At 45.5% G+C, this 20,023-nt stretch overlaps 1 protein-coding gene across 3 annotated transcripts in view; it reads left to right on the plus strand.

Annotated features, from left to right (window-relative positions):
- The window catches only part of LOC143766444 (uncharacterized), a 427,135-nt gene that overhangs the window by 24,322 nt on the left and 382,790 nt on the right, over positions 1-20,023 (plus strand). The window contains exons 2-9 of one of the 3 annotated variants that reach the window (XM_077254140.1): positions 5,106-5,255; positions 5,385-5,564; positions 5,648-5,771; positions 5,855-5,952; positions 6,151-6,241; positions 6,425-6,448; positions 6,597-6,680; positions 11,769-14,475. In XM_077254140.1, the coding sequence (XP_077110255.1) occupies positions 5,184-5,255; positions 5,385-5,564; positions 5,648-5,771; positions 5,855-5,952; positions 6,151-6,241; positions 6,425-6,448; positions 6,597-6,680; positions 11,769-12,955 (1,860 nt within the window). In that variant the 5' untranslated portion in view covers positions 5,106-5,183 and the 3' untranslated portion in view covers positions 12,956-14,475. Of the gene's footprint in view, positions 1-5,105; positions 5,256-5,384; positions 5,565-5,647; positions 5,772-5,854; positions 5,953-6,150; positions 6,242-6,424; positions 6,449-6,596; positions 6,681-11,768; positions 14,476-20,023 lie in introns of those variants that run through there. The other 2 variants (XM_077254142.1, XM_077254139.1) reach the window with 2 other exon arrangements.

The following is a 20,023-nucleotide window of genomic DNA, read 5'->3' on the forward strand; positions in this document are numbered from 1 at the left end:
AATGAGGTTGACCCCACATCATTTTTTAAAATTATTTATTTAAATAATTTAAAAAAGAGCGTGGGGACCTCTTTATGCTTGATAACCAACCTTGCTGCAGCTGACAGCTGAGGGTTGAAGCCCCCAACTCTGAGTTTTGCCTGGCTCATTATCAAAAATAGGGGGGAACCCATGCCTTTTTTTAATTTATTTACAGCGCAAGAGCTGCTCCTGCTCTCACGGGTATGTTCATACTGGGCGTTTTTGCTGAGCTTCTTTGACATAGAGCATGTCACTTCTTTCAGCATTTTTGCAGCGTCTTTTCACGCATTGACTTGAATGGATGGTAAAAAAGCGCTGCAAATACGCAGGTTCTCCCTTTTTTGCAGCATATTTGCTGCAGAAAAGTTAAGGACAGCCGGATGTGCCCTCACACTCGGCTCTGCTACCTATAGATGGCAGACTGCATGATACGTCCATACAGCCTGTCATTGAGCAGAGTGGACCCGAACCCTATTCACTTGAATGGAGGGGCCCGACAATACAGTGTTTGACACGCTGTCATATGCATGACAGCGTGACAAACACGGCTTCTGAACGGCGGTGAAACCATCCCCGTCGGTCAGAGAGCCGCAATTCCCCCACTGTCAAAAGACAGCGGGAGCGCTCAGCTGTGATTGGAGGTATACAGGTTACCTCCGGTCACTGGTGGCAGCTGATGGGACAACTGCTCCCATCATCCGACACCTGCTAATAACAGTGAGAGCAGGGGCGGATGATAGGAGTATTCATCAGCTGCTTCTGTGCGGTAAATACATGATTAAAAAAAACCTGCATGGGTTCCCCCTATTTTTGATAACAAGCCAGGCAAAACTCACAGCTGGGGGCTGCAACCCTCAACTGTCAGCTTCAGCAAGGTTGGTTATCAAGATGAGAGGGGTCCCCACACTGTATTTTTTTAATAATTCTCCCGGAGAACTAGCCTCTGCACTGTGCGACTTTCTCATGGTGCTAGCGGGGTTTCTCACCAAGGTCACCACAGTTCAGCCCGGCTGGGAACGGAGCGTCAGTGATGTCACCGCTAGACACTGAGGCTGCGCTCGCAGCAGCTCATTCACCAGTGGTTCTCAGGCTGTACGGTCACATCTTGGCACAGTCTAGGTTGGAAACTATTTCTCCACCAGACATGGATTACTGCGTGGGACAGAATGATGGAGAGGTGAGGGATATTGTTGTTTTATTATTTTTGGTTTATTACAGGAGATTGAGGGCTTCGATGGAATTAGGCAAGGTCGTAAGTATGGTTTAATTGAGATTATTAAAGGAGTCTGTAGTACACACGAAGAAAAAAGTATCACTCCCAGAGATGCACACCACGTATAAGAATAAGAGGCATGATACTGGAAAAGCACAAGATTTTATTGAAACACTACATAAAACATAATTAAAAACAGCAAACAAAAAGCCCTGTCCATAGCAAACAATGCAAGGTACAATGATACGTACAAACAACAGTAAAGCTATAACATGCAATGCTATAAACCTGCCTATACCCTAGATAGAATAGGAGCAATGTATGATTCAACTGAGAACACTAAACTGGCCAGGGAATGTGAATCCTACACCATCCTATATATGGCAATGGGCATATGCCCCACCAGGCACCTAAACAAGTACAATAACCTGCGCGGCTCATGGGACACTGATAAGCATGTAATCCAGACCAACTGGGCTGTAAGGGAAATCCCAAAAAGACATGCTAGCAATAGAAAAAGTGCAAAAAAAAAAAAAAAAAATTGCTGGGACAGAAATTACCCAAAGCAAGATGGTGGCCAGGAAGAAGTCCGTGGGTGAACCGGCAAGTAAGCAGGACTAGGGCCAATGCAGCCCCACGCGTATCGCCCTCTCAAGTAGGGCTTCGTCAGGGGAAGTGTTGGTGTGTATCACAAACCTTGTTTAAATACCAGCTGGATAATAAGAAAATACGGCACACCTGTGACTCAGGTGCCCCAAAGAGACAGAGGAGTCAAGTATTAAAGGAGTCTGTGTCATTCTTTCAATTAAAGAACTTTTTTCTGGGTGTCTGTGTTTTCTTGCAATGTGACTATTGGGTTAGTAATGGGGGCGTCTTATTGACTCCTCTCCATTACTAGCCTTGGGGCTTGATGTCACCAGACAATACAAAGGTGACATCAATCCCCCAACTATTACCCCTCTTGCAACCGCTAAAGAGCAAGTGGGAAGAGAGAGGCTAAGTGTTAGAATTGGTGCATCTTAGAGATGTGCCTTTTCTGAGGTGGCTGAGAGCTGATGTTTTAGCCTGGGTGGGGCCAGTATCCATGGCCCCTTTCTAGGCTATTAATATCAACTCGCAGCTGTCTGCATAGCCTTTGCTGGTTATTAAATATAGAGGGAGCTTATGTCACTTTTTTGGTTTTAATAGCCACTAAAGGCTAAGTATACAATTGTGAGCTGCTATTAATAGCCTGGGAAGCTCCATGGGTATTACCCCCTTCCTAGCCTATAAACAAACTTCTGTGTGTGAATCAGACCTGAGATCTAACGTGATAGAAGATTACAGTGTGGGGAAGACGGGAAACCTTCATATAGACGGCCGATGGTGATGGAGTCAGTGATCGACTCTGTCCAAATGTGTTTCTAGAGCTGTAGTAGAAGATGATGTCGTCCTCATCATGAAGTCGTTATTTCTCATGTCTTGTGTAATGAATATCTCCTGCAGTATTCCTAATGCCGATTCCAGGGTCGGTAAATGAGACGAGAATTAGCGTTATGGAAGATGAGTCTATGAAAAACGTATTCAGCTGCCGACTCCGAGGAAGCTTATTGTCTGTGGCCTAAATACCTTTTATACTCGAGTATAAGCCGAGATTTTCAGCCCAAATTTTTGGGCTGAAAGTGCCCCTCTCGGCTTATACTCGAGTCATGATCGGTGGTGGGGTCGGCGGGTGAGGACTGTCATATACTCACCTAGTTCCGGCGTTCCTGTCGCTCCCCCTGCCCGTCCCACGGTCTCCGGGTGCCGCAGCTCTTCCCCTGAGCGGTCACGTGGGACCGCTCATTAGAGAAATTAATATGGACTCCACCTCCCATAGGGGCGGAGCCGCCTATTCATTTCTCTAATGAAGCGGTAACGGTGACCGCTGACAGAGGAAGAGGCTGCGGCACCGAAGACCAGCTGTCCGGGGGAAGGAGCGGGACACCGGGAGCAGGTAAGTATGTCATATTTACCTTCCCTCGTTCCACACGCCGGGCGCCGCGCCATCTTCCCGGCGTCTCTCCGCTCTGACTGTTCAGGTCAGAGGGCGCGATGACGCATATAGTGTGCGCGCCGCCCTCTGCCTGATCAGTCAGTGCGGAGAGACGCCGGGACCGGACGCTGAGGAGCTGCAAGCAAGAGAGATGAGTATGTGTTTTATTATTTTTATTGCAGCAGCAGCAATGGCACAGATTTATGTGGAGTATCTATGGGGCAACGGTGCAGAGCACTATATGGCACAGCTATGGGGCAACGGTGCAGAGCACTATATATATGGCACAGCTATGGGGCAACGGTGCAGAGCACTATATGGCACAGCTATGGGGCAATGGTGCAGAGCACTATATATATGGCACAGCTATGGGGCAATGGTGCAGAGCACTATATATATGGCACAGCTATGGGGCAACGGTGCAGAGCACTATATGTATAGCACAGCTATGGTGCAACGGTGCAGAGCACTATATGGCACAGCTATGGGGCAATGGTGCAGAGCACTATATGGCACAGTTATGGGGCAACGGTGCAGAGCATTATATATATGGCACAGCTATGGGGCAACGGTGCAGAGCACTATATATATATATGGCACAGCTATGGGGCAACGGTGCAGAGCATTATATATATGGCACAGCTATGGGGCAACGGTGCAGAGCACTATATGGCACAGCTATGGGGCAATGGTGCAGAGCACTATATATATGGCACAGCTATGGGGCAATGGTGCAGAGCATTATATATATATGGCACAGCTATGGGGCAACGGTGCAGAGCATTATATGTGGCACAGCTATGGGGCAACGGTGCAGAGCACTATATATATGGCACAGCTATGGGGCAACGGTGCAGAGCACTATATGGCACAGCTATGGGGCAATGGTGCAGAGCACTATATATATGGCACAGCTATGGGGCAATGGTGCACAGCACTATATATATGGCACAGCTATGGGGCAACGGTGCAGAGCACTATATGTATGGCACAGCTATGGGGCAACGGTGCAGAGCACTATATGGCACAGCTATGGGGCAATGGTGCAGAGCATTATATATATGGCACAGCTATGGGGCAATGGTGCAGAGCATTATATATATGGCACAGCTATGGGGCAACGGTGCAGAGCACTATATATATGGCACAGCTATGGGGCAACGGTGCAGAGCATTATATATATATATATATATGGCACAGCTATGGGGCAACGGTGCAGAGCACTATATGGCACAGCTATGGGGCAACGGTGCAGAGCACTATATATATATGGCACAGCTATGGGGCAATGGTGCAGAGCATTATATATATATATATGGCACAGCTATGGGGCAACGGTGCAGAGCACTATATGGCACAGCTATGGGGCAAAGGTGCAGAGCACTATATATATGGCACAGCTATGGGGCAACGGTGCAGAGCATTATATATATGGCACAGCTATGGGGCAACGGTGCAGAGCATTATATATATATGGCACAGCTATGGGGCAACGGTGCAGAGCATTATATGTGGCACAGCTTTATATGGAGCATCTATGGGGCCATAATGAACGGTATGGAGCATCTATTTTTAATTTTGAAATTCACCGGTACCTGCTGCATTTTCCACCCTAGGCTTATACTCGAGTCAATAAGTTTTCCCAGTTTTTTGTGGCAAAATTAGGGGGGTCGGCTTTTACTTGGGTCGGCTTATACTCGAGTATATACGGTATATAGGTTTTATTAGTAGATGTAAAGAAGAAAACAACTAAATACTGTAAAATAATAAATCTCATATGTTTCCCTTATTATCTCCAGTAATTGTATTATTACACAGGATTCTTATGATGTTACATCAACTCATCTTCTCATTCAGGTCTCTACAATATCAGATCCTCTCAGTGAAGATCTTCTGCAAAAGAAAATTTTCCTGATTTAACCATCAAAGATAGATATGGACAGAGACAAGATGGCGGAGAGGATATTAGACCTCACCCTAGAAATCCTCTTCCGGCTTACTGGAGAGGTGAGAGATTCTGATGACGTCACATTACATCATTCTTATCTATGACAATAAGAGATGGACAGAACTGGAGAGGTAAGAACTCTGGAAATGTCTGTAGTGAGATTTATTAATGTGTCTCTCCATAAGCAGGATTACACAATGGTGAAGAAGACCTCTAGTGACCGCTGTCAGGACCCTGTGTCGGAGGAATGGGGAAGACCCCTGAGCCCAGTCACGGGGCCTCCATCCCACCTCCTGATACATGAGGACATCAATGACCAGAAGATCCTAGAACTCGCCTACAAGATTATTGAGCTGCTGACTGGAGAGGTGACACTGCTGGGAATGCTGGGACATTATACAGTAACACTATGAAGGGATCGGGGGGATGATGGTATCATTGTATATGTCAGGTTCCTATAAGGTGTCAGGATGTCGCTGTCCATTTCTCCATGGAGGAGTGGGAGTATTTAGAAGGACACAGAGATCTGTACAAGAACGTCATAATGGAGGTTCCCCAGCCTCTCACATCTCCAGGTAATAGACAGGACTAAATACATACAGCCTGTAGTTATCTGTATGTAAAGAATGAATTCACCCCCTGTATGTGTTTCCTCCAGGTCTATCCAGTAAGAGGACAACACCAGAGAGATGTCCCTGTCCTCTTCTTCCACAAGACTGTAAGCAAGAAGATCCCAGTGTTCCTCAGGATCATCAGGTAGATTGAGAGAAGTCGTCATTAGATCTCCCCCACGATGTGTAGACGCTGGTGAAGGTCTTGTGCTCAGTCTTGTTTTATCCACCAGTATTATATTTTTTATACTTGTGTAATGAGAACGGTGGAGATGGCAGGATTAGAGCTGATCATAGATGTGACATCTCCATCTGTCTGTGACTTTTACAATATTTGTTTCAGGGTGAAGATCTGACCCATATTAATACTACAGAGACATATGTGAGAGATGATGAGCGGTGTAAAGAGGAGATTCCTACATATGACTACCCAGGTGAGTAGTAACTACTAAATGCAGAGAAGTCACAGATTCTTCTCAGTCATCGGCTGTGGTTGCTTTATCGGTGTTGTAGTCCGGCTGTATTGCCATAATCACCATTTTGCCTCTAGACCAAAACATTCTCCTCCACCCAAAACTGTTCAAAGAACTTTGGTCACTGAAAGTTATTTTCTTTAGAACTTACAACCTGGATGATCCATCTACCCCTTGGTATTTTTTTAATTCATTCTTAGTTTTACACTGTGTCCCAGTATTATCATTATTATTTGTTATTATAGCGCCGTTTATATCATGGCGCTTTACATGTGCGGAGGGGTATACATAATAAAAACAAGTACAATAATCTTAATACAAGTCACGACTGGTACAGTAGTGGCGAGGACCCTGCCTGCGAGGGCTCACAATCTACAAGGGATGTTTGAGGATACAATAGGTAAGGGTAGAGCTGATTATGCAGAGGTTTGGTCAATCAGTGGTTACTGCAGGTTGTAGGCTTGTCGGAAGAGGTAGATCTTCAGGTTCTTTTTGAAGGTTTCAATGGTAGGCGAGAGTCTGATATGTTGTGGTAGAGAGTTCCAGAGTAGGAGTGATGCACGAGAGAAATCTTGTATGCGATTTTGAGAAGAGGAGATCTTATGAGGATCGGAGGTTGCATACAGGTAAGTACCGGGAGACGAGGTCACAGATGTATGGAGGAGACAGGTTGTGGATGGCTTTGTATGTCAGGATTAGGGTTTCGTATTGGAGTCTCTGGGCAATGGTGAGCCAGTGAAGGGATTGACAAAGGGGAGTGGCAGGGGGAATAGCTAGGGGACAGGTGGATTAGTCGGGCAGCAGAGTTTAGAATAGATTGGAGGGGTGCAAGAGAGTTTGAGGGGAGGCCACATAGCAGGAGGTTGCATTAGTCAAGGAGGGAGATGATGAGGGCATGGACTAGGGTTTTTGCAGATTCTTGGTTTAGGAATGTACTGATCCATGAAATATTTTTGAGTTGAAGGCTGCAGGACGTGGAGAGGGCTTGGATATGTGGTTTGAAGGAGAGATCAGTGTCAAGGATTACCCTGAGGCAGCGAGTTTGTGGGACTGGGGAGAGTGGGCAGCCGTTTACTGTAATGGATAGGTTCGTTGGGGGGGGTCACGTGATATGGGGAAAAGTTAATGAATTCTGTTTTGTCAATGTTAAGTTTTAGAAATCTAGTTGAGAAGAAGGATGAAATAGCTCAGACACTGAGGGATTCTGGTTAGTAGGGTGGTGATATCTCGTCCAGAGAGGTAGATTTGTGTGTCATCAGCACAGAGGTGATACTGAAAGCCGTGAGATTCTATGAGCTGTCCCAGGTCAAAGGTGTAAATGGAGAAGAGCGGGGCCCTAGGACTGAACCTTGCAGGACTCCGACAGGGAGCTAGGTGAGGATGTGGTGTGTGAGTGGGAGATGCTGAGTGTCCGGTCTGTTAGGTATGATGAGATTCAGGATAGGGCCAAGTCTGTGATGCCACCGGGTCAAAGGCAGAGGACAGGTCCAGGAGGAGGAGGACAGAGTAGTGTTGCTTGCTTTTGGCTGTTAATAGGTCATTGGTGACCTTAGTTAGGGCAGTTTCAGTGGAGTGGAGTGACCGGAAGCCAGATTGTAAGCGGTCGAAGAGGGAGCAGGAAGAGAGATGGGAGGACAGTTCAAGATGGACGTGTTGTTCCCTTAGTTTTGAGGCATAGGGGAGAAGTGATATAGAGTGACAGCTAGATACAGAGAATGGGTCAAGAGAGGGCTTTTTGAGGATAGGTGTGATTGAGGCATGTTTAAACCTTGAGGGGAAAACACCAGTTGTTAGTGATGGGTTGAAGAAGTGGGTTAGGGTTGGAGTGAAGACTGTGGTGAGGTTTGGGATGAAGTGGGATGGGTTTGGGTTAAGTGCACAGGTGGTGAGATGCGATCTTGAGAGTAGAGTGGAGAGTCGATCTTCTGTAATGGTGGAGAAGTTGGTTTTGGAGGTGGAGGGCTGGGAAGTTGGGAGGAAGGGCTCTGGGGGTTGTCAACCAAAACTGTCTCTGATGTTATCAATCTTCTGCTTGAAGAATGAGGCAAAATCTTCAGCTGAGATGAGTGGGGAGGGAGGAAGTGCTGGGAGACAGAGGAGTAAATTGAAACTGTGGAATAACTGTTTGGGGTTGTGAGACAGGGAGGATATGAGAGATGAGAAGTAGGTTTGTTTAGCTGTGGCGAGTGTGGCCTTAAAAGTAGTGAGGGACTGTTTGAATGCGATGAAGTGCTCATTGGAGTGGGATCTTTTCCATCTCTGCTCATCAGCCTTGGAAGCTCGCCTCAGTTCTTTGGTCAGGCTGGTATGCCAGGGCTAATAATAAGGTAGTCATAAACATTATACATGCATAAATATACAGTTAATGTTCAATCAGCAAATAATTTACTGTAGATGTCACCTGCATGCGTGTCAGGACTGTATTAGGAGAACTGCAAAAGCTACATACAAAAACACCACAGAAACGCAGTTAGATCCTCCCATAAAATGTATAGATTTTATTAAATAACCAATAAAACTCCAATCAGAACAGAGGACAGATTAATGGACAGCAGTGAGGGGAAGTAAAACACTGTGTGGCTGTGCAAGATGCCCAAGGACTCCAAAGAGCCATCACTGCACGATCATGCCAACGATCATAATGAATAAGCAATCACTGGCCATATCAAAATAGAAAGGATCAATATCCATATGTATACCAGCATAATAGCATAACGCAAATCATGGCCACATACATCAAAACTACTACCTGGTATTTGTAGCAGCGGGAAGCCGAGAGTCCACCCCGACGCGCGTTTCGGAGCTAAAGCTCCTTCCTCAGGGGGCGGTGAGGAGATACTGCCATGTGTGTCATTTTATACCACCATGCCGGAAATGTCTGTACTCACGCTGTGCACCTATTGCTGCATCCGCCATGCCCAACGCTCACTCTGCCAAACGTAACAGGAAACACGTGGGGCCCCACATGATCCTGCAGCAGGCGGCATGGAAACGCCGAACACAGCAGGACGCAAGCAGCACGCATGCGCGGTACGGACGCGGCCTTAGTGAAAGAGGGCAAGAAGAAGGGCAAAGAACATTATCCATGAAAAGGAACTATAAACAAACAGCAAATTATATGGAAAAGATACAACCACCCAACATCAGAATAAGCAAACAGCCTGGACAGTATTAATTGTTCATAGTAAAATGTACCCATATATACATATATATATTTTTTGTTGGCAAAATAACCAACAAAATTATTATTTTTTTATTATTTTCATTTATTTTTTATTTTTCTTTTCTGTTATTTATATGTAATATGCTCTGTTCTGTTATTCTATTGTTTGTGTTGGTATTCCTGGACTGGTTATTTTGTGAAAAACAAAAAGTACATTTTCATTTTTACGGATCAATTTGTGAAGCACCTGGGGGTTCAAAGTGCTCAATTTGCATCTAGATAAGTTCCTTGGGGGGTCTAGTTTCTAAAATGGGGTCACTTGTGGGGGAGCTCAAATCTTTAGGTACACAGGGGCTCTCCAAACGCGACATGGTGTCCTCTTACGATTGGAGCTAATTTTTCATTCAAAAGTCAAATGGCGCTCCTTCCCTTCCAAGCCTTGCCGTGTGCACAAACAGTGGTTTGTGACCATATATGAGGTATCGGTGTACTCAGGAGAAATTGGCCAACACATTTTAGGATCCATTTTATCCTGTTGCCCATGTGAAAATGAACAAATTGTGGCTAAAAGAAATTTTTTGTGAAAAAAAAAAAAAAGTACATTTTCATTTTTACGGATCAATTTGTGAAGCACCTGGGGGTTCAAAGTGCTCACTATGCATCTAGATAAGCTCCTTGGGGGATCTAGTTTCCAAAATGGGGTCACTTGTGAGGGAGCTCCAATGTTTAGGCACACAGGGGCTCTCCAAACGCGACATGGTGTCCGCTAAAGATTGGAGCCAATTTTTAATTGAAAAAGTCAAATGGCGTTCCTTCCCTTCCGAGCCCTGTCGTGCGCCCAAACAGTGGTTCCCCCCACATATGGGGTATCGTCGTACTCAGGACAAATTGTACAATAACTTTTGGGGTCCAGTTTCTGTTTTTACCCTTGGGAAAATAAAAAAATTGTTGCTAAAAGATCATTTTTGTGACTAAAAAGTTAAATTAAATGTTCATTTTTCCTTCCATGTTGCTTCTGCTGCTGTGAAGCACCTGAAGGGTTAATAAACTTTTTGAATGTGGTTTTGAGCACCTTGAGGGGTGCAGTTTTTAGAATGGTGTCACTTTTGAGTATTTTCAGCTATATAGCCCCCTCAAACTGACCTCAAATGTGAGGTGATGCCTAAAAAAATATGGTTTTGTAAATTTCGTTGTAAAAATGAGAAATCGCTGGTCAAATTTTAACCCTTATAACTTCCTAGCAAAAAAAAATTTGTTTCCAAAATTGTGCTGATGTAAAGTAGACATGTGGGTAATGTTATTTATTAACTGCTTTCTGTCACATAACTCTCTCGTTTAACAGAATAAAAATTCAAAGTTTGAAAATTGCGAAATTTTCGCCACATTTCCATTTTTTTTTCACAAATAAACGCAAAAATTATCGACCTAAATTTACCACTAACATGAAGCCTATAGGATATGTCACGAAAAAACAATCTCAGAACCGCTAGGATCCGTTGAAGCGTTCCTGAGTTATTACCTCGTTGTGTGAGACTGCTGACTCATCACCCTTAAGTATTCATCAGATTCTCTATACAGAACCCATGGCTCCCATGTTACACCAAACCTGTCTCTTGAGAAGTTTGTGAAAGCTCCAATTTCCTCTACATAATAAAGCTGATCAACTTTTAGGAACCAATCAACAACGCTCGGGCTGCTCTGAGAGCGCCATTTTGTGGCTGCTAATAAAAATAGGTGTAATGATTTGTACTTGGTCTGTGAAATATCCCTAGACCAGTTCAGAAAGATGAGGTTCGGCCGTGGGGGTTTTGAAAGTTTGCACAACTTGGTAATAATTTTCAAAACACTATTCCAAAACCATCTAATCTTATCACATGACCACCAAATGTGCAGGAACACCCCTTTATCTCTATTACATCTCCAACAGGTTGGAGGTATGTTGGGGTACCAGGTATGAGTTACCACTGGGGTGGTATACCATCTTGTGACGATCCTATGAAACCTGTTTTTCCATTGACAGATGATGGACCTGATCGGGGACTTGTTTTTTTGTGAGATGAGAATTGGTATTCTTTTCGCCTACATAACATTGATTGGTTTCTTTTTATTCGATATTTGGGAAACATAATGAACAAACAGTTGAACACCACACACTACTGGTTCATCCAACAAGGTTTTCTATTAGACTGTGAACTATCATTGTCTTGGTAAATAATTAAAGTATTTTACATAGCTTGCCATTTTTATGGAGAGTTTAAGTAGAAATGTTCAAAAATATAAAACGTAAGGATATTTTATTAAAAAAATTGTTTTTTATCTTTTCAGATGACTGTACCAGATCAGAGGGACAGCTGACATCTTCAATTTTTAAATCTCATGATCTTGAGATCCTAGAAAATACAACTAAAGTGATTGCTGTTACTCCAGATATATCATCATCCATTCACAGCAAAGATCTATCATCTGATCCTATGAAACAGATCCCATCTTCTGATTCATTACTGACTACCAAGAAAAATCAAAGTCACAAAAGAGGCATTAAAAAACAAACTGCTCCTAAAGTAAAGAAGTCATTTTCATGTTCAGAATGTGGGAAATGTTTTATCCTGAAATCCGTTTTTGTTAGGCATCATAGCACTCACACAGGGGAGAAGCCTTTTTCCTGTTCAGAATGTGGGAAATGTTTTAACCAGAAATCACATCTTGTTAGCCACCAGAGAACTCACACAGGGGAGAAGCCTTTTTCCTGTTCAGAATGTGGGAAATGTTTTACCCAAAAAAGGACTCTTGTTGAACATCTAAGAACCCATACAGGAGAAAAGCCTTTTTCCTGTTCAGAATGTGGGAAATGTTTTAGTCATCAAAAGTATCTTGTTAGACATCAGAGCAGTCACACAGAGGAGAAGCCTTTTTCCTGTTCAGAATGTGCAAAATGTTTTAACGATAAACTGTATCTTGTTAGACATCAAAGAACCCACACAGGAGAGAAGCCTTTTTCCTGTACAGAATGTGGGAAATGTTTTACTCTCAAAAAGAGTCTTGTTGGACATCAAAGAACACACACAGGAGAAAAGCCTTTTTCCTGTTCAGAATGTGGGACATGTTTTAAAGAGAAATCACATCTTGTTTGCCACCAGAGAATTCACACAGGGGAGAAGCCTTTTTCCTGTTCAGAATGTGGGAAATGTTTTAACAACAAATCACAATTTGTTAGGCACCAAAGAAGTCACACAGGAGAGAAGCCTTTTTCCTGTTCAGAATGTGGGAAATGTTATCCTCTCAAAAGGAATCTTGTTGAACATCAAAGAACCCACACAGGGGAGAAGCCTTTTTCCTGTTCAGAATGTGGGAAATGTTTTAACCAGAAATCACATCTTGTTAGCCACCAGGGAACTCACACAGGGGAGAAGCCTTTTTCCTGTTCAGAATGTGGGAAGTGTTTTAACCGGAAAGGGACGCTTGTTAGACATCAGAGCAGTCACACAGAGGAGAAGCCTTTTTCATTTTCTTAATGTGGGAAATATTTTACTTGGAAATCAACTGTTAATAAACATCGGAGACGTCACATAGGGGAGAAGCCTTTTTTATGTTCATAATGTTGGAATAGTTTTAACCAAAATTGAATCTTCCTAATTGGGTTGTCTCTTGTCATTCCTCATGTTTGCTGACAAAAGGATAAAACTAAACTTTATTAATTTGAAATGTAAAACTATACCCATAATTTACCCCTGAATGTCAGTAGGTGACTAATAGAAAAAACATGTACCCCACCGTTCAGTATATAGGGTGATGTGACGTATACACACTCACTCTCCAAGCCTCTCATTTCTACCAAAGGCGACTCATCAGGAGACTATTTAATATTGACCTATATTCAAGCGAGACTAGACAAAAAAATAAAATAAAATCATGTATCATGTTATCCGAAACAGTCAGAAAATCAGCCACATATTGGCAGATCCCAGATCTCAAACTATATACTCCGTAAGTTTATAAGCCACTCCAGTGTCAGGAATAGATAGTATGTGACAATACAGTGCAATTCTTGTGTTTTTCCTCCTATAGGGACTAAGTGCCAGGAGTGGTCATGGACCGTTCCCGGCACTTTAACCGCCGGAACACTGCGATCAAACAAGATCGCAATGTTACGGTGGCATAGAGAAGCATCGCGCAGTGAGTGGGCTCCCTGCATGCGTCCCTCAAACCGTCAGAACAATGCAATGTGATCGCATTGTTCTGAGGTTTTCTCTGCCTGCAGACCCCCTAATCCAAGATAGCAGCGGGGTCCTTCATAAAAATTAATTTTAATAAAACATTAATAAAAATAAATATTGTTTCAAAAGTACACATATTTAGTATCGCTGCGTCCATAATGACCCGACCTATAAAACTGTCCCACTAGTTAACACCTTCAGTGAACACCATAAAAGAAAGAAATAAATTAAAAAAGGAGGTAAAAACAATGCTTTATCATCATACCAACTCATGATTTCACAGGATGGTTTCATAATCCCCACGTTGCCTTCCTTCATTAGACCTAAACAGTTTTTTAATTGCAGATCAAGAAACCTCGTATATCTATTGATATGCGATTGTCCAAAATTATATGTCGGTCAAATGACACAGAAATTGAGGCGAAGGAGCCAATGAAAGATCGGGAGAAAGGCAAGACAATCTTCTCAGTGGCTGCACATTTCTTGGACTTCCATGGAGCCAACACTAAAGGATTGAAAATTATGGGTCTGGAATCTGTGGACACTAACATCAGAGGAGGAAACATCATCCCTAAGATGCGAGTCAAAATGGATTTATGACTTGGGCTACGTTCACATTTGCGTTGTTGGGCGCAGCGTCGGCGACGCAACCAACAACGCATGTACACAACGCAGCGTTTTGCGACGCATGTGTTGTCATAAGATCCTACAGATCGGGACTTTCGGCGCAGGGAAAAAGCTACAAGTAGCATCCCCTGCGTCCTGTCTTGTGCATCTATATGACGCATGCGTCGTAAAACGCAGTACAACGCATACCGGCGCATGTCCATGCGCCCCCCATGTTAAAGATAGGGGAGCATGACGCATGCGTCAGTATGCGTCGCCGACGCTGCGCCCAACAACGCAAATGTGAACGTAGCCTTACAGAGCCTTTCTCCGTCTGGCTTAAATGAAGAGTTACTCTTCACAGGCTTTTATAAGCAAATCTAAGTGACTTTTGTATACCTTGATCTGGCTGACTTGGACCGATGGGTGTGGCCTAAATGTAACATTGACAAAACAAGATAGGGTTATCATAGGCGTTTGTCTCCTTTTTGTACAAATTGGCACCAAATACAATTTTAAAAAATAGTATTTTGGTTGGTACTTACCTTCTTTAAATTTGATCATATATCTTTTGATGATGGATTGGCACCAAATACAAAATCTAGGCTTTAAAATCTTTGTTTCAGGGGATATTTACGAAGAGGTTCACGTAGACCTTACTGAAATTGGGTCATGTGAGAACTATATTACACCTGTGTACATGTTTATAGATAGGAATACTATACGTGACGTACCTCTCGGAGCCAGATGTGGTTTACGGCTCTTAATGGTCAGATAGATTGGGACAAGAACTCGTAGGTATATACAGTAAGCGTTTGATAGGTAATATTACTCTAGTCTCTAGGCGTTTGAATCCAATGATTTTTTCTGTGCTATAACATTTTTGATCACTGGTCATTTGGGTGAATGACAGCTATGTGAGAATGTTGGTTACCTTGGGTTTGTTTGTTCAAAATGTAGCACCATATTCTTTGTAGGTATAAAGTGTCTAATTCGATCTACCCTATTGTAGCAATAGCTTATACGAGTGGTTTTCTTATTTTACCAAATATGGCACTTATAATCAACCTGGCCTCCGTTATTTATATGGAGAGTGTATTGACAGACAATGACAAAGCATTCACTACAGTCGGATTAGATTTAAATCTAATCGACCTAGTATGTGAATGGGAACAAGTAGACTTGAGTGTGTGTCTTTTATTATTAAGAATGAGAAATAAGGAATGATTCGTCCTTATAGAAGGGTCCTTTGTGGCAGTCTAGATGCACTATTTAGTCTCTAAGGAATATGTGGTCCGCTATTTATATATTTCCCTGTGAGTAAATGGAGACACTATACAAACTTTGAAACTCTCTGTATATAAATGATACTTTATCGGTCGTCCATGACAGCACTACGGAGAGAGGGGATCCGCCCTTCAGGAACAGGAAACCTACAGATACATAAGGGCGGCACCTCTCCCACGCATCAGTTGATTTCCTGTTCCTGGAGGACAGGATTCCCTGCAGATACGACTTCGTTTCTCCTATCAATACCCAGGCCGGCTGTCCGACCCAGGTAGCGAGGGGGTCTCCTACCTCGGGCAGTGCGGGTCCCTGGAAGCGCCACGGTGGGTCCGGGTAGGGCTCCACGACAGTGAGCGGTGCAGGGTGGAGCGACGTCCGGAGGAGGTCCATCCTCAGTGGTCAGCGAGGTGAGTATGCCCCGCCGGGGTCCGCTCACCCTCCTGGGCCTCGGTCTTCCCCGCCTCTAGTCCCCGTCAGTGCGGTGCAGTGTGTGGTGGCGCCCTGTGCGCTCCTTTTTGGTCGGCAGGCCGGGGGTCGGGCGCCGGCTTCTGCCGCTTTCGCAGCTGTGCTGCGGCCACGGGCGGCGGTGGTGTAGCGGCGGGCGGCTAGGGGGTCTGGCGACGCCGTCCCCGGCTTCCGGGTGCGTTCCTGAGCCCTCAGGCCAATACCGGAAGTGACGCGCAAGGGGGGGGGGGCAAAACCGGAAGTCGGACGCCGGACGGTTTTTTGCAAAAATCACCGCTATCCTGCATGCGGCGGGGGCGGTTGGAGGCGGGGGGGTGGGGCACGGATTTGCAGGTGGAGGAAAAGATTCTGGCCACACACCTGCACATGTTCCGGATTCGGGGGTGGGCTATATATAGCCAAGCATAACGCTGCAGGGCTGCTTGTGAGCCCATCTGCAGTTATGGATGAGCCGGAAGCTGCCGTCGGTCTGCTGGAGCAGGACAGATCCTCGCAAACCCCCAGCCGAAAGCCCGCGGACGCAGTAACCAGCCCGGTCGCAGATATAAACAGAAGGATCTGGACCGACTCCCCAGTAATCCGGTACCTACCGCTACTGCCTGGGTAAGAGATCTTCGTGAATGGACCCTGATGCAGTCTTTTCCTATGTTTATTTCCGTAGGGGAAAAAAAGCGCTGGTAAAACAAAAAACAAGGAGTGCGCGCTATGCGCTTGCCCTTTGCCAGACGCCTACCCTAAGAGACTTTGTCAGTCATGTGTACGGCAGACGGTAGGAAATAAATTGATGGGAACTCTGATAGCGGTAGCGCCAGATAATTTACATAGCCTTTTTTCTCCGCTCCCATAGGTGGCGGAAGAATCTCCTGATTTCACATCAAACCTTAGGGAGATTATCAGGAAGGAGGTGAAAGATTCCCTGAAATCCCTGTCCCGGGAGCCTTCCAAAAGAAGAAGGGAACCTAGCGCCTGAGATTCGGATTCGTCCGCTGGCCCTAGTAGGGAGAATGAGTCAGATGCCTCTGTCTCCTCAGCGTCCTCTTCGGAAGAGGAGTCTAACCGGTTCTGTTTCCCATTGGACCAAATGGACAAACTAATTAAATCAGTTAGATCCACCATGGGGGTGGCTGATGAAAGGCCAGAACTCTCAGCACAGGACCTAATGTTTGGCGGTCTAGACCCTAAAAAACGTAGGTCTTTTCCGCTCAATGACAAGGTCCAGAACCTCATCAAAAGGGAATGGAAAAAACCAGAGAAGAAAGGCTCTTTTCCACCTGCCTTTAAGCGTAGATATCCCTTTGAGGACCCCATGGTGAACACATGGGATAAAGCGCCGAAATTGGACGCAGCGGTGTCTAAGGCATCTAAAAAATCATCTATCCCCTTCGACGACATGGCTTCCCTAAAGGATCCTCTCGATAAGAAGGCTGACTCATTCTTTAAAGGGACATGGGAGATGTCGGCGGGTGCCCTGAGACCTGCTGTAGCCGCGACATGTGCAGCCAGATCGATGATGGTCTGGCTGGATCAGCTAGGGTCTAAGTTGGAAGGGGGTGTTTCCAGAGATTCTATGTTGAAATTCCTGCCAATTCAGAATGCCGCTGCCTTTCTCGCGGATGCATCTGCGGATTCGGCAAGAATGGCGGCTAGGGCGGCCGGACTATCAAACGCAGCACGCAGGGCCCTATGGCTGAAATGTTGGCCGGGTGACCTTCAATCCAGATCCCGTCTGTGCTCTATCCCATGCGAAGGGGAATACCTGTTTGGTCCAGTCCTAGACGAACTGCTGGAGAAAGCTGGAGACGAGAAGAAGAAGTTTCCCAATCTTCCAACTACCTCTTACAGGCGTCCCTTCGCAGGGAAGAGATTCTTTCGGAGGAGACCAGCCAGAGACCAGAGCAGATGGGATGAGAAAAAGAAGAAAGGTACTGGATTTATGTTTGGAGGTGGAGGACGTCAGGAGCCATCCCGTGAGGTCAAAAAACCACCCCAATGACTAGTCGCCCCGGTGGGAGGTAGACTATCTGCCTTCTACCCGGCTTGGTCCAAAATCTCCAGTAGTGATTGGATTTTGGGGTTAATAGCTACGGGTCTGCGGCTAGAGTTCTCTTCTATCCCTCAGAACTTCTTCAGGATTACCCCACTCAGGTCCTCTCCAGCAGAACAGGCGGCCCTGGAAGCAGAAGTTCACGACCTGCTCAATAAGAATGTCCTGTCAGAGGTTCCGGAAGGAGAACAGGGTAGAGGATTCTACTCTCTATTCCTAATAAGTAAACCTGACGGCTCCTTCAGAACAATTATTAACCTTAGGGCTCTTAATAATTTCCTGACCGTTCAATCATTTAAGATGGAAACTATTAAAGGGAACCTGTCACCCCGTTTTTTCGGTATGAGATAAAAATACTGTTAAATAGGGCCTGAGCTGTGCATTACAATAGTGTATTTTGTGGACCCCGATTCCCCACCTATGCTGCCGAAATACGTTACCAAAGTAGTCGTTTTCGCCTGTCAATCAGGCTGGTCAGGTCAAAAGGGCGTGGTGTCTTCCCCCAGATTTTGCGTAGTTTTCCGTTGGTGGCGCAGTGGTGTGCGCATGCCCAAGGTCCAGAATCCTCTGCCAGGGGATTGAAAAGAGCGCGCTGTTCGTTATTTCATTGGTGATCGGTGGGCGCGGCCATTTTCCTTTGGCCGCGCGTGCGCAGAAGCGGCGCTCTGCTGGCCGCGGCTTCAGGAAAATGGCCGTGGGATGCCGCGCGTGCGCAGATGGATATCACGGCGGCCATTTTCCTGAAGCCGCGGCCAGCAGAGCGCCGCTTCTGCGCACGCGCGGCCAAAGGAAGATGGTCGCGCCCACCGATCACCAATGGAATAACGAACAGCGCGCTCTTTTCAATCCCCTGGCAGAGGATTCTGGACCTTGGGCATGCGCACACCACTACACCACCAACGGAAAACTACGGAAAATCTGGGGGAAGACACCACGCCCTTTTGACCAGACCAGCCTGATTGACAGGCGAAAACGACTACTTTGGTAACGTATTTCGGCAGCATAGGTGGGGAATCGGGGTCCACAAACTACACTATTGCAATGCACAGCTCAGGCCCTATTTAACAGTATTTTTATCTCATACCGAAAAAACGGGGTGACAGGTGCCCTTTAACACCGCAATAAAGCTGCTGTTTAAAAACTGCTTTATGGTAGTATTGGATTTGAAGGACGCCTATTACCATATCCCTATTTATGCAGGTCACCAGCGATACCTGAGGGTGGCGGTAAGGTTGGATGGGGTAATCAGACACTTCCAGTATAGGGCCCTTCCCTTTGGTATATCGGTCGCCCCTCGAGTGTTTACCAAAGTTATGGCGGAAGTTATGGCACACCTGCATGAGTCCAACATTCTAATAATCCCCTACCTGGACGATCTCCTTATCGTAGGTAAAACGGCAGATCACTGTCTGGAACAGTTACATAAAGTGATGTCTACTCTGGAGCGTCTGGGGTGGATGCTAAATGTTAAAAAATCACGCTTACAGCCCATGACGGTGCAGCGATTTTTTAGGCCTGACCCTGGATTCCCAGGTTCAGGAATGCCGTTTGCCTCAGGAGAAAATTGATCGCTTGCACCTTCAGGTGCTGAGTGCCTCTAAAAACCCCACCATGTCCCTTAGAAGAGCCATGTCTCTGTTGGGCTCTCTCTCATCCTGTATTCCAGTGGTCCGATGGGCCCAGTACCATACGAGGATACTTCAGGGCGAGGTGCTGTTACAACAAAAAAGGTTGGGGGGATGTCTGGAGAGCCTGATGACCCTATCCCAAGACGCTATTATGTCCCTCGGATGGTGGCTAGACCAACAGAACCTGTCCACAGGGGTCCCCTGGGAATATAATGTAACTCGTATAGTCACCTCGGACGCTAGCCCTTCTGGGTGGGGGGCTCACATGGGGGATACGTTGGTCCAGGGGCTTTGGGATCGGGATCAGATAGAAATGTCTTCCAACCTAAAGGAGTT

Source organism: Ranitomeya variabilis, chromosome 4, assembly GCF_051348905.1.
Source record: "Ranitomeya variabilis isolate aRanVar5 chromosome 4, aRanVar5.hap1, whole genome shotgun sequence".
Lineage (NCBI taxonomy): Eukaryota > Metazoa > Chordata > Amphibia > Anura > Dendrobatidae > Ranitomeya > Ranitomeya variabilis.